The sequence below is a fragment of the Portunus trituberculatus genome, chromosome 50, assembly GCF_017591435.1.
Source record: "Portunus trituberculatus isolate SZX2019 chromosome 50, ASM1759143v1, whole genome shotgun sequence".
Taxonomy (NCBI): domain Eukaryota; kingdom Metazoa; phylum Arthropoda; class Malacostraca; order Decapoda; family Portunidae; genus Portunus; species Portunus trituberculatus.
Window position 1 is genome coordinate 8,689,597 of NC_059304.1, and position 22,847 is coordinate 8,712,443.

The following is a 22,847-nucleotide window of genomic DNA, read 5'->3' on the forward strand; positions in this document are numbered from 1 at the left end:
CATGCCTCCCCTCCTGCAGCCTAGCTGTCATCCCTATTTTGTCCAGCTCTCTAATACAAAAGTTAACTATTACTCGCAATTATTCATACCTTTCACTGGTAAACTCTGGAACTCCATAACTGCTTCTGTATTTCCATATTCCTACAACTTGAGTTCTTTTAAGAGGGAGGTTTGAAGACATTTGTCTCAGACTTTTGACTAATTCTTTAGTATTCTTTTAAGGAGCTTGCATTCAAGTTGGCCCTTTTTTATATGTTTTGTTGCCTTTAGCAAGTTTCCCTCCTGCATATATATATATATATATATATATATATATATATATATATATATATATATATATATATATATATATATATATATATATTCAGTACATGATTCCAAAACACATCATAATACTGAAAGCACGGTGTCAGTCAGCCTGTCTGTCTGTATTTTATGCTTTTACTACAATGAAGCTTGATTTATATTTTTCAACCTATGTAGAATGGTTTGTGACCCATGTCAGAAAATAGTGAAATATCAAACATTATAACTACTAGTTTCAGTATAAATCAATCATTCGAGAAGCAATGCTTTGTTGAGCAGAAGAGAGCTTGACCCAAACTAAACTTTTTTGTGAGCACAGGTCCATGAGTAGCATCTTCCTTCAAGAGACACATTACTTGTTCTTCCTTAATAGATGCTCATTCTGTCTTTCATTTGTCATCAACCAATTTAAGTCCAAGGAGTTCAATTACAAGTAAAACCAACACCCTTCAAAGTTAAAGAGTTGAGGACATGGATATGTATGTCACTTATGCAATTCCAAAACTTGTAACTGCAAAAAAGATGTAAGCCAAAAAGTAATCCAGGAAGACATAAATCATTCATCTGATAAGGAAGTCTTCACCTCAGGCTATTGTACTGTCTTGTTACATGCTGGAGTTCAAATACGTATGAAAAGTCAAGAGAGATTGGTTACTTTTATATGAGTGCTGTCTTTCCAAGTATTTTATTCTGCATTAATGTATAAAAATGCATTAGTTGTCTGACATATTGTGTGAGTTGTAAATCTACATAAAATTTCACAAGTACAAAATGTGTAAATTATTTTTACAAGACAACAAAATATATGCTTGGCTCATTAGGCAAATAAAAAGAAATTGTTATCATTACATTCTTGCATTCTTATACCTCATGTATGGTGGAGAAGACAGGTGTGGGTGATTGCTTAAGGGAAGTTCTGCGTGATGGTCAACAAAGTGTATCCCAATGAATAGTGCTCAATTAATGAAAAAGTCATCAGAAGTAGTGTTATCTTATGCAAAATCATATATATACGTAGAGGATGAAGAGAAGAATGCTTTAATAGTTGTGCATACCTTATCCTACAATGTAGTGACATGAAATCTTCCATCCCCTTCCAGAGGTTTTGAAAGCGATATACTTTTATTCTTTATAGCCAAACAGTTTTTTGTTTTTTGTTTTCCCATGAGCTCATTTCTAGACTCATGAACACATGGACAATTCTTATGCGAGATGTTTCATTTACATTTAATCCATCAGTCATTCCTTGACTTCATATATCATTCTTTTAAACAATATGTATTTACTTAGTGTATGATGTGGGGGTTCCATTTCACAGTCTTCAGTTGCACAACTACATTATGGCTCCATAGTATCCATCAGCATTCTGGCCATTCACACCTAGGGGCTCGACTCCATAATCGGACTGACAACCCTTTTTTGCAGATTTGATGTAAGGAAGGCCCAGCATTGTGATCTGAGGTCAAGACAGTCATGATACCATGAGTTACTTCTACCTGAATGAATTATGATTATGAACCAAAAATAGCACAAAACTGTTATAGATGTAAGATGTCAATGTTTAGACTCACATTTGTATACATTCCAACATTGTACGGATTAATGTTGAGTTGCACAGGGTAGATGTTGGAATACACACAAACACCGACACCTCTGTAGTGTTCATCACTGCAGAATGATGTAACATCAATAGATAGTTTTTCACCTATAAGTTTTCATCTTTCTTCATCATTGTTAATATTATCCCCCTCTTCATATTCTGCCTCCCTCTTTTCTCATTTTTATTTGTGTCTCTCACACTGTTCAAACTAAAGAAACATATGAATGAAAGATACATATAGTGTGGTGCCTCTTACCAAATCTACCAACTACCAGGCAATCCCCTTCACGAATAAGGAGGTACTGTACATGACGTGCATTACTTAAGCCAGATTATAATTTCTGCACCATACTACAACCTTGAAACAGTTTTATTGAATCAAAGTTAAGTAAACCTCATTTATGTACATACCTGTATACAGTCCACTTGCTATGTCCAAGGACAATTATAGAAGAGATCGTCCCAATTTTCTCCAACATTAAGGGATCATCATTTTGGAAGAAATATTGAGGTCCTGTGAATTGCTCGCCTTGGTAGCTAATGAGCATGTCACCTTTTTCAGCATTTTCACCTCCAATGGGACGAACAGAGGAAAACTGAAGAGAGAAATGTGAGATGAGATAAAAAATTAGTCAAAGATCTGATTTATTGTCTCTGCTTGAAGTCACTTTCCTCTTCATGTTACAGATATATACTCACAATTCTGCTATATGTAAATGGTAAAGTCACACCAATGTTAGTGCCAATGATATAGAAAACTTTCCCAGAGACGAAACAATTGTAGTTGGTGTTTTCATAGTAGAGCCACCTGCAAGGAGAAATTAAGTAGTATATGACTAGATATCAATTATATATGGCATGTGCATCAACGGTTACACATTTATGTATTTATACACATAGTACAAAGCCACCTCCACCTATCACTTACATGCCAGATTGAAGTACACTTTCAATCTTGTTGTCAAAGTTGCCCAACCCCAGTTTTGGAACAGCAGTGGTAATATAAGTACAGTAACCCTGCTGTTTGGGTTCTGTGTAGCACTGTGTGAATTGCCTCTTAGGAATGATAGGTTGGTAGAAGGGATCAATGATAGATCCAACCGAGACTTGAGGAAAGGGAGTTATTGGGAGTTTAAGTAAGGGAGTTATTGAGACTTGAGGAAAGGGAGTTACTGGGATTTTAGGTAAGGGAGTTATTGAGACTTGAGGAAAGGGAGTTACTGGGATTTTAGGTAAGGGAGTTATTGAGACTTGAGGAAAGGGAGTTATTGGGAGTTTAGGTAAGGAAGTTATTGAGACTTGAGGAAAGGGAGTTATTGGGAGTTTAGGTAAGGAAGTTATTGAGACCTGAGGTAAGGGAGTTATTGAGATTTGAGGTAAGGGAGTTATTGGGACTTTAGGTAAGGGAGTTATTGAGACCTGAGGTAAGGGAGTTACTTGGACTTCAGGGAAGAGAGTTATTGGAACTTTAGGTAAGGGAGTTACCCGGAACTGAAGAAAGGGAGTTATTGTGACTTTAGGTAAGGGAGCTATCATGACTTTAGGTAAGGGAGTTATCGAAACTTGAGGTGAAGGAGTTATTGAGACTTGAGGTGAAGGAGTTATCAAGACTTGAGGTGAAGGAGTTATCGAGATTTGAGGTGAGGGAATTATTGAGACTTGAGGTGAGGGAGTTATTGAGACTTGAGGTGAAGGAGTTATCAAGACTTGAGGTGAAGGAGTTATCGAGACTTGAGGTGAAGGAGTTATCGAGACTTGAGGTGAGGGAATTATTGAGACTTGAGGTGAGGGAATTATTGAGACTTGAGGTGAAGGAGTTATCAAGACTTGAGGTGAAGGAGTTATCGAGACTTGAGGGGAAGGAGTTATCGAGACTTGAGGTGAAGGAGTTATTGAGACCTGAGGTGAGGAAGTTATTGAGACTTGAGGTGAAGGAGTTATCAAGACTTGAGGTGAAGGAGTTATCGAGACTTGAGGGGAAGGAGTTATCGAGACTTGAGGTGAAGGAGTTATTGAGACCTGAGGTGAGGGAGTTATTGAGACTTGAGGTGAAGGAGTCATCAAGACTTGAGATAAGGGAGTTATTGGAAATTTAGGTAAGGGAGTTATTGAGACCTGAGGTAAGGGAGTTACCTGGACTTGAGGGAAGAGAGTTATTGGAACTTTAGGTAAGGGAGTTACCCGGAATTGAAGAAAGGGAGTTATTGTGATTTTAGGTAAGGGAGCTATCATGACTTTAGGTAAGGGAGTTATCGAAACTTGAGGTGAAGGAGTTATTGAGACTTGAGGTGAGGGAGTTATTGAGACTTGAGGTGAGGGAGTTATTGAGACTTGAGGTGAGGGAGTTATTGAGACTTGAGGTAAGGGAGTTATTGAGACTTGAGGTGAGGGAGTTATTGAGACTTGAGGTGAGGGAGTTATTGAGACTTGAGGTGAGGGAGTTATTGAGACTTGAGGTAAGGGAGTTATTGAGACTTGAGGTGAGGGAGTTATTGAGACTTGAGGTAAGGGAGTTATTGGAACTTTAGGTAAGGGAGTTATTGAGACTTGAGGGAAAGAAGTTACTGGGACTTTAGGTAACAGAGTTATTGGAACTTTAGGTAAGGAAGTTACCTGAACTTGAGGGAGGAGAGTTATTGGTACTTTAGGTAAGGGAGTTACCCGGACTTGAAGAAAAGGATATATTGTGACTTTAGGTAAGGGAGTTACCTGGACTTGAGGAAAGGGAGTTATTGTGACTTTAGGTAAGGAGTTACCTGGACTTGAGGAAAGGGAGTTAGAATATGAGGGCGAGGGGATATCTTAGATATGAGGTCTAAGGAGGTCTTAGACACAGGGAAGGAAACGCTGGATACAGTAAATGGTTGGACATTAGTCATGGGCCTTTGAGGGAAATGAGACACTAAGTATTGTGGTGCCTGTGATACAGGTGTCTTGGTTGTTGAGAAATGAGAGACATGAGATGTAAAGAACTGTGGTGTTGCAGGCGTGGAGGATTTGGTGAATGAATACTTAGATGATGTTGGGATTTGGGTTATGGAATAAGGACCCTCCAATAGATTGGTATGGTGTAAGGGGGAATGGGGGACCTGGGATATGACACATTTTATGTTTGGAGATTGTGTCTTTGTAATGTACGAATCCATCTTGAACTTGAGATTGTGGGGCTGCGATGAGGTGGTTGGTGTTGCTGCCACCCCTACGGAAGTAAATTGCTATTATCAGAAATTTTTATTTACTGATTTATCAGTTGGCTGTTATTGGATGATAAATCTATTGCCATTTATTATCAGTCATTACTATTAAGATTATTGTTCTTAATTTATCATTTATTGTGATTTTTTTTTTTTTTTCAACTATGGTCACTACCCAAGTAATCAGTACCCGAGAGAAGAATAGATCGTGGAAATGACATAGATCAGCATGTTTTATAGGAACTTTTAACATGTGATGAAATGTAATATTTTCATTCCTCCACTTCAAGGCCAATCCAATACGTTCATTGTGAAAGTGAAGTGTCATTGATGGGTCCAAGGGGGGGGGGCGAGAAAGGCCTGAGGGGAACGAAGCCACTCCAAAATTTTTTTTACTATTACATAAAAATTACATTATTACTTAAAAGTAGCTCTATATAGCTTAAAATACTAAGATTGATAAGTTTTGAAAAAAAAAAATCAGGGGGCTTTATTACATTGTCGTAAGAATCAAAGTGACAAGTGAACATTCATGCATTGTCGTCAGTTCCTGCGGCCAGTGCTGTCAGGTGCAAAATAATTAGCTTGTTTTAGGATAATTTGAGCACTATCAAGGTAACTTTAATTCATTTCAAGTTAATATTATTTCATCACCGTACATATTATGGCAATATTTTTTACATGTACTATCACGGAATGAGCCAGCGAATACAGGCCTGATTGAAATAATGGATTGCTGGCGAGCCAACTTTGACAGAACTCTGAGTGTTAAGCTCCCTGTGTGTGTGTGTGTGTGTGTGTGTGTGTGTGTGTGTGTGTGTGTGTGTGTGTTTACCTAGTTGTATTGTACGTAAAGGGTTCTAACATGACTCATAGTATCCTGTCTCCATTTATCTAATATTTTTTTTACAGTTATGCACATTATGTGCTGTAACAACTTCATCACTCAATGTACTCCTTTTTTTTCATCATTCTATGTGGAAAACTGTATTTTTCAATTTCCTTCTCACACTGCCTCATCCTAATCTTAATTCTTAACATGTCCTCTTGTCCTTCCAGCTTCTTCTGTCTCCGATACATGGTCTTCCTTATCTATCTTTTGAATGCCATTTACTATTTTACACATTGTTATTAGGTCTCCTCGTTCTCTTTTATCTTGTAAGGTTGGCAGTCCCATTTCCTTGAGTCTTTCTTCATATGTTAGGTCCTTTAGTTAGCATCTTTGTAGCTATCTTCTGGATCCGTTCTAATCTTCTTACATCTTTTTGCAAGCTCAGTGACCACGCCACTGCTGCATATTCCAATTTTGGATGTATCATGCTCATAATAATTTCTTTCATCATATCTCTGTTCATGAATTGAAATTGCACTCTAATATTAGTCAACATTTTATTTGCTGATCCAAATATCTTACTTGTGTGTTTTTTTGGGGGATTTGCATTTTCCTCTATAATCACTCCTAGATTTTTTTCTTCTTTAGTCTTCATTATTTGCTCCTCACCCATCAGATCGTTCCATACCGGTCTTCTCTTACTCTTTCCTAATTCCATTATGTGACATGTCTTGGTATTGAACTCTACTTCCACTTCTTTGTCCACTCGTAAATTTTGTTTATATCATTCTGCAACAGCAAACAATCCTCTCAGGTTTTGATTATTCTTAGCAATTTTGCATCATCAGCAAACAAATTAATATAACTGGTTACCCCATTTTGTATGTCATTTGCATATACCTGGAACATAATGGGGGCTAATACTGATCCTTGTAACACTCCACTTGTTACTTTACCCCAAAATGAGTATGTATCTGATCACAGTTCTCATTCTCTGTCCCTCAAGTAATCCCTTTTCCAGTCTAACAAAGTTTCTTTCAGTCTTCCTATGGTCTCGAACTTCTTAAGAGTCTGCCATGAGGGACTTTATCAAAAGGTCTAGGTATACTATGTCTACCCAGCCATCTCTGCTCTCCAGTCCTTCTATTATTCTTGAGTAGAAACCAAGAAGGAAGTTGTGGTATGGGTTAAAGTTTGGAGGGCAATGGCAGCACTGCCATCTGTTGTGAATGAGCAGTTTCATAGAAAACGTTTTCAGGAGTAACTTAAGAAGATTTCTCCCATGCTCCACCCCCCCCCCTCCAACCCAACTCCCAATTTTTTTTCTCCATCCTGTCGTGTTTACAAACTTATGAGGCAAACAAAACATCTTTTATATATATATATATATATATATATATATATATATATATATATATATATATATATATATATATATATATATATATATATATATATATATATATATATATATATATATATATATATATATATATATATATATATATATATATATATATATATATATATATATATATATATATATATATATATATATATATATATGTTTTATGTTTTCTTGCTTTTAACATAAAGGCAACAACTGTGACTTGGTTTGTTGTTGTTGGCGTTAAGGCTGCAAAGATCTATTGAGCCTTACGAGCCCTGAAGTAGTAGTCCTGTATGGATATCACAGGCGTGGTAGCTGGTCGGTCTTCCTCAAGAAGGCACAGGTAAAGTGAAGGACAGCAGGTTGCTGGGAGGGGTAGATGCCTTAGGCCACCAGGAGGGTGGGCAAGTCCAGTGTTGTAATGCCCAGGGCGGAGAGCCGGGAGCGTAGTGCAGTGCGGTGGGAGTGGAAGCGTTGCCAGTGGAGCAGGAACTGTTTGATGGTCTCAAGGATAGTCCTACAACAAGGGCAGAAAGGATCAGGAGACAGGCGTAGGAGGTGCAAGTGAGTACTGAATGTGGTGTGGCCCAGGCTGAGGTGGGGAATGGCTGCTCTGGCTTGCAATCCTACTCTTGTTTGAATCTTGTAACAACCTCATCCTCCCCTGCTGATGAACCCTCAGTCCCTCTTCCCCTTGCTGCCTGCGACCCGCGCACCATCTCTTGGTATCAGCATTCCATAATCGATTCCTCCAGCACTCCCATAGAACCCATATATTCTCTTAATATAGAATCCTTGGTAGAAACTTAATAAGTTTGACACATGACCTTCCTGTCCTGAACCCAAATGGTCTGTTCGATATAACCTGTTCTTTCAGATATAATCCATTTTTCTTTGATAACAATTTTACATATCTTCCCCACAACACTTGTAAGTGACACTGGTTTGTACTTCCATGGTTCAGTTGACTTTCCTCCTTTGAATATTAGGATTATGTTGACTTTCTTCCATTTCAGTGGTTCTCTCCCTTCCTTTAATGAATTTGTAACTATTTCCCAAATTGGATCTAACAGGTGCTCTTTACATTTCTTTAGTGCCCAGCCTGATTCATCATCCGGCCCCATTGCTTTTTTGACATGCAAATTATCTAGTAGTTTTCCAATATTTTCTTTGTGCACTTTGATTTCCTACAATCATCAACAATGCAATGTTCTATTTGGTTCTTTGAGTTCCTCTTCAGTGAACACAGTTTTGAAATTCTCATTCATTATTTCACTCATTTGCTTTGCTGTTTGATAAGTCTTTCCTCCTTTGATTATTTTTTTTCTATTGTTTCTTTACTTTTTATCTTTCCATTTATAAATTTGTAGAAAAGATTGGTTTCATCTTAAGTTTTTTGCACCACCTCTTTCTCAAAGTTTCTTTCTTCCTTTATTTCTCTCATCCTTATACTGCTGTCTGTTGTTTTCATTTCTCTGTTTTTTGAGTTTTTTCCAAGCTCCATCTTTTTCCCTTTTAGCTTCTATACGTCTGGTATTGTACCACGTATGTATACTTTTCTTTACTCTATAGATAGGCACGTATCACTCCTTCGTTATATATATGTAGGAATATTTCATATTTCCCCCTGTATTGTCCTTCCGTTCATAATGTTCCTCCATTCAATATCAGCATTTTTTTTTTCTTTTTTTTTTTCAAAATTTGCTCTTGTAATCTTCTCTGTATCTCACCCCGTCCTCTTCTTGCATTTCCAACACTAATGTTACATGATCACTTCTTCCCATTGAATTAAGGTATTATATGCTGGGAGGGGGCTCTGGCATCTTTGTGAATACTAGGTCAAGCAACGATGGTTCTTCTTCCCCCCTGTACTGTGTTGATTCTTCCACCCACTGATCCATTGTATGTACTGTACCATAGTCAACTGTAACACCACCTCGCTCCACGATCCAGCGTTACCCATTATAATTCCATCTCTCTCCAGTTTACTCTTTTACAGTTAAAGTCTCCTACTAATAATACTTTTCCATTTCTTATCATATTCTCTAGGCACTTGATCACCTCTCTTTGCATTTCCTTATGATCCTCAGTTCTCCATGTATATGTCTTTGGTAGCACATACATAACTATGATTTTCCTTTTTTACAATTCCTCTGCCTTGATTGTTACTCCCATTACTTCTTTTTTCTCAATCCGTCCTTTTCTCGTTTTTTTTTTCCTTGCCTTCATTTCTCAGCACTTTCTCCTTTTCATATCTCTTTTTATCCATATATCCTGAAAATCAGTATCATCAGCCAGTTTCCCTTTTTCTTTTCATAGTCTCCTCCATCGCCACCTGCGATCTCATTCTCACTTTCATTTGGTCCTTTACCCTCATCACTTCCTCCACTTCCTGTTACAATTCCTGTGTGCTGTCTTCGACCTGTTTGATAATAGTTTTGGTCAATTCTCTCTTTTCTCGTTCTCTCACGAATTTGTTTGGATTTTTTTCTTCATCTCAAAAATTTATACATATCCTCTTATCCACTGGATCCCTCACTAGATCTTCCTTCTCCTTAATTACTTGTATAACGGTGTCTGTTCTTGTATATTTCCTTACGACCTCTGAAAATTTAACCTTTTTTCTTCCTGTTCCTGTTTCCAGGCATTTCGTAGTTCTTCCAATTTGCTTCCAACCATTTCATTTTTCACTTTATCCTCCCCATCCTGGTTTTTTTTTTTTTTTTTTTTTTTGTAAGATCCTTAAGGATTCTTCATAGTCGCAACATGTATATCGTTTTGTTTCTTTATCTCTTGCATCTTCTCCTGTATCTCTTGATTTATATCTTTTACTTTCGCACATTCTAATCTCACTTTTAGTTCAGTGTTTTATTTTATTAACGTATCTTGTTTTTCCACCATACCTGCCATCAGCTCCTTTTCCACGTTTATCAGCCTCCTCATATTACCTCTTTCCTCTCTAAATCCAGAAAAATCCTTGTCCGTGTTATCATCACCCATTCTCTTCAGGCCAATTGGTGCTTCGATAAACCTTTGGTTTTCAAAATATGGCGTTTGTTTTGGTCCCGTACGCCTGGCAGCGCCACCTACTTCCGCCTCTCCCTCCATATTCCGCTCTATAGGGTATATGGGCCGCAGTGGTTCCCAGCCTTTTGGCACTCGCGACCCCTTACCTAAAAGTATGAAACCCATATGACCCCTACCTAGGGCTCACTATCAGCAGCTTAATTTTCTTTTCATTTTCTGTGACACATAGTACACATTCACACAAGCACATTCACTCACAGGCACGCATACATACACCCATAATATCACCTAATGACATTGAACTAATGTAGTACACGTTTTGTTTTGCACAGAAACAAAAAAAGATGTAAGAGCATAAAAAATGTAACTGATGAGATAAAATTAATAATATTATCCCAAGCTACTTCTGGAAAGGCTACGCAACCCCCCTGCCAAGGCTTTGCGATCCCCCAGGGGGTCGCGACCCACCGGTTGGGAACCCCTGGGCCGCTCCGGTATCCAGATCTTGTTTGTTTTGGAGACAGGAGAACCCTATGACCCCCTTCCCTCCTGTACATACGGTCTAGGTCAGGTTCCAACGCCTGCTGGAGTGCTTCCCCTGGGAGCTGTTTTCGCACGTCCTGTGGGTAATGGCTTCACGGCAGCGTGTGTGTGTGTGTGTGTGTGTGTGTGTGTGTGTGTGTGTGTGTGTGTGTGTGTGTGTGTGTGTGTGTGTATAATTCATTCACCACGGTCGTCTGCTGGTCACCCAGCCAGCCTTCCCCATTATGGAGCGAGCTCAGAGCTCATAGACCGATCTTTAGGTAGGACTGAGACCACAACACACTCCACACACCGGGAAAGCGAGGCCACAACTCTTCGAGTTACATCCCGTACCTATTTACTGCTAGGTGAACATGTTAAGAGGCTTTCCCATTTCAATCACCGAGCCTGGACTCGAACCCAGACCTTCTCGGTTGTGAGCTGAGTGTGCTAACCACTACATTGTGGTGTGTGTGTGTGTGTTTCTGTATGTGTCTGTGCCTGTCTCTCTATGTGTCTGTGTGTTTTTTTATGTAAGAGGGAGAACTACTAAGGGCGAAATAGAATAATATTAGAAAAAAGGCCCACTTGAATTGTTGTCTCCATAAAAGAATAAAAAGAATTAGTCAAAATTCAGGGACAAATATCTCGACACCTCTCTCTTAAAATAAGTTAAGTCATAGGAAAATGGAAATATAGAAGCAGGTAGGGAGTTCCAGAGTTTATCAGTGAAAGGTATGAATGACTGAGAATACTGGTTAACTCTTGTATCAGAAGACTGGACAAAATAGGGATGAGAGAAAGAAGAAAGTCTTGTGCAGCAAGGCCGCAGGAGGATGGGAGGCATGCAGTTAGCAAGATCAGTAGAGCAGTTGGCATGAAAATAGCGATAAAAGATAGAAAGGGATGCAACATATCGGCGTTGAGAAAAAGGCTGAAGACAGTCATTCAGAGGAGGGTAGTTGATGAGACGAAAAGCTTTTAATTCCATCCTAACTAATAAAGCTGTATGAGTGGAACCCTCCCAAACATGCGAAGGGTACTATACAAGGACGGACAAGACCCCATGTACCCATTTGGAGGGGCGAGAGAAACTGGCGGAGACGCCGGAGAACGCCTAACTTCATAGATGTTTTAACAAGAGATGAGATGTGAATATTCCAGTTAAGATTATGAGCAAAGGTCAGACCTAGAATATTTAGCGTGAAAGAGGCAGACAGTTGACTGTCATTGAAGAAGAGGGGATAATTGTCTGGAAAGTTGTGTCGAGTTGATAGATGGAGGAATTGAGTTTTTGAAGCATTGAAAACTACTAAGTTTACTCTGCCCCAATCAGAAAACTTAGAAAGATCAGAAGTCAGGCGTTCTGTGGCGTCCCTGCGTGATCTGTTGACTTCCTGAAGGGTTGGTTGATCTTCTCTGAAAGGACGTGGAAAGATGTAGGGTGGTATCATCAGCGTAGGAGTGGATAGGGCAAGAAGTTTGGTTAAGAAGGTCATTAGTGAATGATAGAAAGAGGTGACAGGTCAGAACCCTGAGGAACACCACTGTTAATAGATTTAGGAAAAGAACAGTAGCCGTCTACCACAGCTGCAATAGAACTGTGTGTGTGTGTGTGTGTGTGTCTGTCTCTGTCGGTCTGTTTGTCTGTTGTGTGTGTATGTGTTTGTCTCTCTCTCTCTCTGTCTCTCTCTCTCTCTCTCTCTCTCTCTCTCTCTCTCTCTCTCTCTCTCTCTCTCTCTCTCTCTCTCTCTCTCTCTCTCTCTGCGTTCGTGTGTGTGTGTGTGTGTGTGTGTGTGTGTGTGTGTGTGTGTGTGTGTGTGTGTGTGTGTTTGTCTGGCTGTGTGATTGTGTGTCCGTCTGTCTGTCTGCCTGTTTCCTGCTTGCCTGTCTGCATTTCTCTCTCTCTCTCTCTCTCTCTCTCTCTCTCTCTCTCTCTCTCTCTCTCTCTCTCTCTCTCTCTCTCTCTCTCTCTCTCTCTCTCTCTCTCTCTCACACACACACACACACACACACACACACACACACACACACACACACACACATACTTGGGACCCCTATATATATATATATATATATATATATATATATATATATATATATATATATATATATATATATATATATATATATATATATATATATATATATATATATATACCTCAGGGTCTCTTTTGGGCGCGCCTTTGCGTCGTCAAGGGAATACCGGGCGTCATCGCACGTTTGTCGAATGCGTCTATTTCGACATCGTCTGACATCGTTAGCGTAGCATACATTGTCGCAAACAAAGAAAATTTGAAAATTCTAGTTGTTCTAATTTTCTTTGGTACGTCGTATGTCATCGTTGTGGGTGTCGTACGACGACCTATCATCGTACGAGGCATATACGTCATTGTACGTGTAGTATCCGATGTCGTACGTCCTTTATTTTGCGTGTCCTTCTTGCACTGAAATGCTCCCAATCGTTACGACAGTCAAATGCAGTCGCAGAAAAATTGTCTGTACGACCGTCTTGGGCGTCGTAGTAAAACAAAGAAAAAAAACCAACTGTAGTGTGACTCCAGCATTTGGTTTGCTCTAGTCGCTTCTCTCGCAGAGGCTCGCCACCAATCTCAAGGGGTACAGGAATTGAGATTAGCCCCCCCCCCACCCTCCCCTCCAAAATTTTTATCCTGGATCCACCACTGTAAAGTATCACTGAAAAGATGGAATAGGTGTCGGAAAGTTTACGTCGAGGAAAATGAAAGAATTCTGTTTAGGCCACATTAAACACAAATTTTGTTCTGCTTCATTAGTTGTGTCATGTGGCTTTCTTGCTTTAATTGTTTACTGTCCTGATGAATTGAACGTCTGAGAAATGTAGTTAGAAAATGTAGATGGTAGAGTCATTACCATGAGGCTGGATAAGATAGAGGACACGTGGTTTTACGGAGACCGTTTATGAACAACGGAGTTGTTGACGAGACAAAACCTTTAGAAAACCAATGTTGATAGGCCTAAGGTAGTTTCCGACTGAATATCGGTGTCCAGCGACTGGACAAACCAGTCGCAAAAACAAGACCAACATGCTGCTCTTGTTCAGTCGATTTGCGACTTTATTTACGTTGTGATGTCACGGAGGTGTAGAGAAGAAAATGTTAGAGGGAAAAAGAACACATCTGGGAACCCAGAAATGAATCATACAGTAAAAAGAAAAGAAAAAAAAAAAGCTTGTGCAAATCGTCGTTTGACGAAATAGTTGCCACTCTTCAAAAACTATTTCCCTCGATACAGGGGGTTGTTGGAGGTCCTTGTCAGGATTTAATTTGATCGCAATTGTGCATAGTTTTCTTAAGATTAGTGTGTGGTAGACACTCCTTTCTTTCCTTCTACTTAGCCAGGGACGTATCCACAGGCATTTTCTTTTCTGTTGATTCATCCGGTACGCCAAAAGAACAACCATCGCTTCAGCATCGTCATTGGAGGAAGACATCTTGGCGGGTAGTTGTTTGTTTACATTCACTTTCCGCCAAGGTGCCTAATAGTCGATACTTTCCAGTCGCTATGTGTGACGTTTTCCGACTAGAAGAGTTCAGTCAATACTTATAGCGACTTGCAATTTCAGTCGCAAATTGGCACATGTGAACCCGCCTTAAAGAAAGCGGTGGTTTTCTATTACTACACCGTTAAAGAAAGTTCTGATCGGAATATTTTTTTTTTTTTTTTTGCCATAAATGTTGCGCAATAGATACTTTCATTGTATGAATTGGAGATTTAGAGAATTAAAATATATCTATGATAAACGAAAGATATTAATAAGACAAGTATAACAGCAAACGTTTCACATAAAAGCCTTGGAGAGGATGACGTGCAGATTCAGTAAGGAAATTTAGGTCACCGGTGGCTCCGTCTTCACGGATTACATGCAGTAGATAGACGCTGCCGAGTGAGAATAGACACAAGAAGCTTTAGGAAAGTTTGAAACCAAAACCTATTTGTCAGTTGCATTAAAGATTAGAAAGGCCACTTCTCTACCTATAACATTGAAAGCAAGCTAACTTAGTGAGTAGGGAAGCTGGTATTATAAACCGAGACACAAAATGTATATGATGTATTCGGTACATGTTAGTGTACGTAATATTAATATCATGTGTATAAAATAGCATGCGAATTGTAACATGGGAAAGTTAGGCAGAGACTGATAGGTAACGACAAAAGACAGTGATTGCTGTGCCGCGTGTTTTGCTTCACGCACTGTGGGGCAATGGAGCGCAGTGTTTGAAGACAAGAGACGTTTTACTGACAAATATGAACTGAGATTATCTATTTAGATTCATATCACCAGACTATGTTCATGAATTTTTAGATTTCAACAAATAAATAACTTGTGTATTAAACTGTTCATTATTGTTGTAACAGTATATATCCCGGCATTTGTTCTCTCCTTTGTTCACTCTATATCAAATGTATAGTTCTAGCAGCAGCATTCACCTAACGGTGCCCTGGGTGGGACTACATACCGAGCACGAGGAAGATGACTATTAGTGACTGCATGGCGTCGCTCTCAGACTGATAGCGGGCAATGCAAGTGTCCATTAATATACTGGGGCGAGACAGAATGGGTGGGTGTGGTATTGCGAAGTACAAATAAGCAATTTTAATTAACATGTTTCAACAAATAACTAGTGACATCTGGAAGTAACTGTGCTCGACTCTCATATGCCTTGCAGTTCTTTTCCAATTAACATTTTGATATTGATTATTGTATCGATGGCATCATTCAGCCGACAGTTTTACATTTGTCTTCTTCCTTTTGTGGCATTAGTATATATATATATATATATATATATATATATATATATATATATATATATATATATATATATATATATATATATATATATATTTATATATATATGCACCTTGCCTAGCCAAACTCTTTCAACTATGTCCAGTGATTCCCAACCGGGGTTCCATGGAACCCTGTTGTTCCCCCTACCCTCACCAGGGCTTCCGCGAAAAACCCGTAAAATATTGATGTGCTATTACAAAATTATTGTGATCTTAATTCATAATTCCTACTCAATAACACGTTACAAACACTTTCAAGACACCATGTCAACATACTCGTACGTATCAGGTAGTACGATGTATAAAGTCATGACAACAACTAACAGGGGTTACTGCGCTTAAGAAGACACCCGTATATCATATATAGGAATTCCATGGAATAGGAAAAGTTATCACAGGGGTTCTGCAAGGTGAAAAAGTTGGGAATCACTGTATGTCTATCGACTTTTACCTTTCCTTCTTGCTGGAAGTTTGCCTACATTCAGCCTGTTCCTAAAAAGGATGACCATTCTAATACCTCAAACTACTGTCCTATAGCTTTAATCTCTTGTTTGCCTAAAGTTTTTTAATCTATCCTTAATAGGAGGATTGTTAAACATCTGTCACTTCACAATCTTCTCCTAAATCAATTAACAGTGGTGTTCCTCAGGGTTCTGTCCTGTCACCCACACTCTTTCTATCATTCTTTAATGACCTTAACAAAACTTCTTGCCCTATCCACTCCTACGCTGATGATATACCACCCTACATCTTTCCACGTCCTTTCAGAGACGATCAACCAACCCTTCAGGAAGTCAACAGATCACGCAGGGATGCCACAGAACGCCTGATTTCTGATCTTTCTAAGATTTCTGATTGGGGTAGAGGAAACTTAGTAATGTTCAATGCCTCGAAAACTCAGTTCCTCCATCTATCAACTCGACACAACCTTCCAGACAACTATCCCCTCTTCTTCAGTGACACTCAAATGTCTCCCTCTTCTACACTGAATATTCTCAGTTCGTCCTTTAGTCATAATCTTAACTGGAAACTCCATATTTCATCTCTTACTAAAACAGCTTCTATGAAGTTCGGTGTTCTGCGGCGTCTCCGCCAGTTTTTCTTGCCCTTCCAACTGCTAACTCTGTACAAGGGCTTTATCCATCCTTGTGTATAGTAGTCTTCGCATGTTTGGGAAGGTTCCACTCCCATAGTTTTATTAGATAGGATGGAATAAAAAAATTTTCGTCTCATCAACTCCTCTCCTCTGACTGACTGTCTTCAGCTTCTTTCTCACCGCCGTAATGTTGCATTTTTTCTATCTTTTATCGCTATTTTCATGCTAACTGCTCTACTGATCTTGCTAACTGCATACCTCCCCTCCTCCTGCGGCCTCGGTGCACAAGGCTTTCTTCTTCCTCTCATCTCTGTTGTGTCCAACTCTCTAATACAAGAGTTAATCAGTATTCTCAGTCATTCATACCTTTCTCTGGTAAACTCTGAAACTCTCTACCTGTTTCTATATTTCCATTTTCCTACGACTTGACTTTTTTTAAGAGGAAGGTTTCAAGATTTGTCCCTGTCTTTCGGCTAATTCTTTCCAATCTTATGGGAAACTTGCATTTGAAGTGGACCTTTCTTATTTTTTTGCTCTTGGGTAGTTTCCCTCTTGCATAATAATACTCGCACACCAACATCCAAACTTCCATAACAGCGTTGTGAGTAGTGACCGTAAATCAATTTCGTATCCTTCCTTCATGAAAAAAAATAAATACATCTCTCATTCAATTCTTATTTACGTCTCATCTTGGTTCACCGACTTTTTGTTTATAGAATTATACAGCAAGGATGTTAACAATAGCACCAAGAGGACCGTGACCGGCCCATCTTGCAAAGCACGCACTGTTTACTTAGCGAGGAGCTTCATTCGTGCGACATGAAAATTATGATATTTCGTAAGATAAACTTCCTATGAAACCTAGACAAAGCAAAGCATATTTACATGAAGATACTTGCTGATATTTTGAGAAACAGACATGTTACTGATAAGCGTTGATGGAAAAAAAAAAAAAAAACTAATACCAAATGGACAGCGCATCAAGGAATGGCGTATTCACGTCCACGACACTCAAGAAATTGTAAGTAATATTCTAGAATTTTTTATTTGTTTATTTATTCATTAATTTCTTAAAATCTTTTGAATATAATGACCACATCGCACTGTTTACTTCATGTGAGTAACATTTAACCATTTTATTGAACAAAGTAGAAACACTAATAGGATTTGCATTTATTTACGTTCTAGACCGGTTCACTTTTTCATTCGAAATTATCTTCTCAACTTGAACCAAACATTTCTATTACAACGAGAATTTCCAGTAGTCAAACGGTTGAATATGTATTTGTTTAGCGTCTCCCAATCATGGTGCGGGGCTGTCTAGTGATGGTCTTCAAGAGGAGTAGGGCGAGATATAGACAATAAGGACAGAGAAGGCAGGGCCGCAAGGAGGACCATACTCACCAACCTCACCCACGCTGAGCTTTGTCTTTGTCTTTCCTCAAAGGTTTTAAAAGGAAACTTCGTAACTTGTTATTTTTTCTCTGGAGGACACAAATGATTAGGATGGTTCTTCAGCTTAGTATATCCTTTTGTTGCTGCTTGGCTGATATTTAGACTCGAGGATAGGCTTAATCTTTTATTGGAAGCAGTACTACTGAACATCATGTATCGGATATTTTGAATGTGAAATGTCTGTTCCCATACAGTCATGCATCCAATGCAGTAGCACAGCTACCACGCAGCGCGCGCAGCAGTGAGACCTGCAGGTCTGCTACTTCAGGCGCCACATAACAGATGAATCACTGCATCCCTTAGCTACGGGTTAACCTCTTCGCCACATTTGGAGATGATCACACGCAGGCTTGCCATTTAGTTAGTCACCTTCGCCCTTCCATCTCTACTCAGGTTTTGAGGAAGACGTCATAAGTTTTTAATTCTTTATAGTCTCTCTACGTAGGACGTGTCTTTGGAATTTACGAAAATGCATAATCTTTTTATTGCCACATACTTACTGAATCACCTCCTGGCTGATCTCCACTCATTGTGAAACCAATAACTTTTAGTTGAATATTTCTCACTTAAGCTTATAAATTTATGTGTTTTTAAGAAAACTTACTTTATTTATATATATATTTTTTTTTATACACAGTGCCCACTTGTAGGAAACCCATTTGTAGTGTGTTTAGTGGTGTGAGTAGATAAGACTTCCCCAGCCGTCCTCAGTATCGGTGCGGCCCAGAAACAACTTCACATCGTTAGCATTTCTCCTGGAGAAGCAGCCTATCTTACATGATCCAATGGTGCCAAACATCGTCATCTGAAAAAAAGAGACTTGATACTGTAATGCGTATTCAATCTGATAGGATTTGCTTATCAACTGAGACAGCAAGAGAGTAATTACAAAAAAATAAAATAAACTCAGTGAATGATGATGTAATGGGAAGGAACCACTGAAACTCACGTTAGCGTAAATGCCAATGTTGAACTTTGAGAGTAATTTGTAATTCTTTTGCGAGTTTCGAGGCTGCATCTCGAGGTAATAGACGTTGGGATGCACACAAATTCGGAGCCCACGGAAGTGTTCCTTTCTGTGGAAGAAAGGATCACTTACAACACACCCATCAACTCTTCTCTCATCATACTCTCCTCCTCTTCCTCTTCTTTTTCTGAGCAGATTTTATATATTTTTCCTTTCTTCATTTTAATGGTGGCCGTTGTGGTGTAGTAAATCAATCAAATGAATCAACTATTTTCCACCTTGCTATAAAAACTACTTTTCCCTCATAATTTCAAATTTATCCTTCACTGTTGGTGGGATGGTTGGGTCGGAAGAACCATTATTTTTCTGTCTTACTGCCACGTCGGTAGTGGTCATGTGGTCTGGCTGCACGAATAAAAAGTGGAATAACTGGTGTCATACTAAGGAATCGATGAAGTGGATGAAAGGACGATCTGTCACATTTGACGTGTAAAATATATTATAAATACTTTTAACTAGAGAGGAATAATACAGAACAATAAAATAGTAACTATGTTATGTGGGTGAAGCGTAGACTATTTATAAACCTTTTCCGCCTACAACGCTCTTGTGAATGAGTAACGAGTGACGAGTTTGAGTCTCCGACAAGCTTATTCTATACTCGTACAACCCTCGTGGGATAACTTACAATCAAATGATTCGTTTTTATTATTCACCTACGTGTATAAAGTCCATGGGCTATTGCCAAGGAGAATAAGCGAGGAGAACTTCATTGGTGCAGAACCAAAAGACCTTTTACTTGTTATTATCTTGTGTGAGCCCAAGGTGCAAGAAGGACCCTCGAACAAGTTGATGGAGTGATCGTTTGGAGTCATCGAATATGACAAAACGGCGAGACTTGAAATCTGCATGAAGCACAAGGGGGGAAAAAATAACCTTACTTTAAAGAAAATTTTCCAACCTGAGGTTAAATAGTTTTTCCAAAGTTGATTCACGTGACATTCTGTAACACTAAGAACTCTTAGTTTTTGTTTTGTGGATAAAAAGCTCATGCTGCCAAATATGAACTGTTGGAAAGGTTTTGCTGAAAAGTGCCGGGGTACCAACGTGGTGTAGCGTCACTTACTCTGTTCTGGTGATACGTGGGGAGGTTGAAGCTGGAGTTTATACCGAAAGCGATATAACCCCTACCCGGCACGGCGTTGTAATCACGGTTCTCATAAAACATCCAGCTGCAACAAAAAACACTCACTACCACAAAACTATTGTTTAGTAATCCTGGGTATAAGGGCACACACACACACACACACACACACACACACACACACACACACACACACACACACACACACACACACACACACACACACACACACACGCCAGTGATCCTTACGCTGCTAATGTCTATGTACTTACACGTACACGTACTTACAAGCCAGTGACCCGTACGCTGCTAATGGTGTCATCAAAGTTGCAGATGCCCAAGTCTGGGATACTTTCGGTCACCTTGATGCACCTTCCTTGCAGCTTAGGCTTCGAGTAACAGTAGGCTACACCTGAGGTGAAACGCTCTACTACTGGCCATGATGTGTCAATGGTGCTCCTTTTATTAAGGGAAGTCCCCTCCTGCAGGATTGTTGCGGCACTCAGCCCTGAGGAGGTATATAATTTTTCTTTCAGTATAGATAGGATTTCTTTATGTAAGTACAAATTATATGTGAAGTAAGGTTACTAGTATTATACGTTCTTAATGCATATTTATTATGGTGAGCTGTGCATACAGGTGTGTAGTGTGCTCAATTGCAGCATGGCTTTGTAAAAAGAGAAATTTTGTGGTTACTGGTTATTTCTACTTATGTTGAACAACTTGACGATGTGTGTCACTAATTATCATTGTTGCCAAAATAATATACGGGTATACAGAATACGCATTTTTTCCTTCATGATTGTTCACACTATAACAAACACAACTGACAGCAAACACCTAGTGGGCACCCGATGCCTGTGACTACATACCGAGCTGGAGAGAAGGGTGGCCAGGAATGACTCCATGGCGTTGTTCTCAGGTAGACTGGTGGCTGGCAGAGCGGGTGTCCATTGATATATTTCTCCGACGTGTCGAATGAGGGTGCTGATAGCAATGAGATGCAAAGAACAAGTGTTGGTTTGTCGGATTTATTTTAGTGATCTTAATCAAAACCTTCATTTTGTTCAATTGTTCGATTGTTTTAGTTCGCAGTGACTTGCAGATCACCCTGACCATTTTGGTTCCCCTTATATTGTTTACAGCCCGGTTTACTGGGAAATACTCCTTAATATTCTGACTTTTCCATATTAGAATGATGTGATTGATTTTTTCATCTTCTTTAATCACCTTATTTGCGGTAATCAATACTAGTCTATATGAAAAATTGTTCTTGATATCTTGTAGGTATGTTCGCCCTTGAATGTTCAGTCACGTGATGCATACCATATAAATTACAATATTTCTGAAAAAAAAAATCAATTATCTATTCAGGGAGTTTTCTGTCACCAAATAGGTGTTAAAGGAAGTCCCGAGGTAATGTTAAAGTTATACTTGGCTTTGGTCAGACCTCATTTAGATTACGTTGTGCATCTCTGCTCCCCATATTACGCAAAGAATATAAGTTTATTAGAATGAGTACAAAAAAAATGACTAAAGGGATACAGAGAATGAGAGGTATTCATTACGAAAGAGAGATTAAAGTGTTTAGATTTACACTACTTTATTAGAGGAAGCAGTACTCACAGACACCTGCAGAAACGATGATTACTCCCAGTGAGGTCTAATAGCACTGCTTCAGGGGATGCTGTGAACGTATCATTAAAGCCAGCTGTGATCTCACAGCCTGCCCTCTAAAGACAACTCTCTCTCTCTCTCTCTCTCTCTCTCTCTCTCTCTCTCTCTCTCTCTCTCTCTCTCTCTCTCTCTCTCTCTCTCTCTCTCTCTCTCTCTCCACACAAAACTACATGCATCTATCTACACATACATTCTTCACGCAAAATTTAGAATTGAAAAAAAAAAAAAAAGACGACTCTTACCATTCTTGGAGTCCCCTTCAAATTATTTTCTTTTCAACTTGTTTGGGGATCAGCACCTCAGTAGACACTTTTTATTACAATTTTGTTGCCTTTGGTCGGTTTTCTTTCTTACATAGGAAAATAATAGAGGTACATATTAAGAGAGGGCCTAATAAAATAAAATTATCAGGATCAATAATGAAGATAAAACACGAAATTATGGGTTAAAACTTGAAAAAAAGATAAATTAAAAGAAAAAAAGGAGGAACTGGTTCTCTAATAGAGTGTTAGATGAGTGGAATGGACTCAGGTTGTTAGTGCTGAGTCATTAGGGAGCTCTAAAAGAAAATTGGACAAAGTTATGGATGTTAATGATAGATGGAAACAGGTAGGTGTGTTTCATGCAAGGATTGGAACACATAGACCTGATGGCTTATTGCAGCTTTCTTTATTTCATTATGTTTATGTTAAGATATAAAAATAGGATGTCTAATACAACTGAGCTTTTTAGAATTTATTTATAAACTTACAAGAGCTATTGCCGTTAGGTATCGATAATACTCAATCAATCAATCATGGGGGGCAT

General features: G+C 39.0%; 2 protein-coding genes across 8 annotated transcripts in view; both read right to left on the reverse strand.

Annotated features, from left to right (window-relative positions):
- Positions 1–949: 949 nt before the first annotated feature.
- Positions 950–4,708, reverse strand: LOC123499788 (mucin-2-like; the record flags this gene model as incomplete). The annotated part of the gene is made up of 5 exons (XM_045248265.1): positions 950–1,762; positions 1,878–1,974; positions 2,318–2,502; positions 2,606–2,714; positions 2,835–4,708. Coding segments are annotated over 5 exons (2,388 nt in total), but the record flags the coding sequence as incomplete, so codon positions are not given.
- Positions 4,709–18,856: 14,148 nt separating this feature from the next.
- LOC123499970 overlaps positions 18,857–22,847 on the reverse strand; it is a 14,771-nt gene continuing 10,780 nt past the window's right edge. For 3 of the 7 annotated variants that reach the window (XM_045248508.1, XM_045248507.1, XM_045248509.1), the window contains 6 exons: positions 21,236–21,350; positions 20,652–20,871; positions 20,346–20,451; positions 19,940–20,124; positions 19,202–19,328; positions 18,857–19,057 (listed from right to left, as the gene is read on the reverse strand). In XM_045248508.1, coding sequence (XP_045104443.1) covers positions 18,923–19,057; positions 19,202–19,328; positions 19,940–20,124; positions 20,346–20,447 — 549 coding nt within the window. In that variant the 5' untranslated portion in view covers positions 20,448–20,451; positions 20,652–20,871; positions 21,236–21,350 and the 3' untranslated portion in view covers positions 18,857–18,922. Of the gene's footprint in view, positions 19,058–19,201; positions 19,329–19,939; positions 20,125–20,345; positions 20,452–20,651; positions 20,872–21,235; positions 21,351–22,282 lie in introns of all 7 variants that reach the window. The other 4 variants (XM_045248504.1, XM_045248503.1, XM_045248506.1 and 1 more) reach the window with 3 other exon arrangements.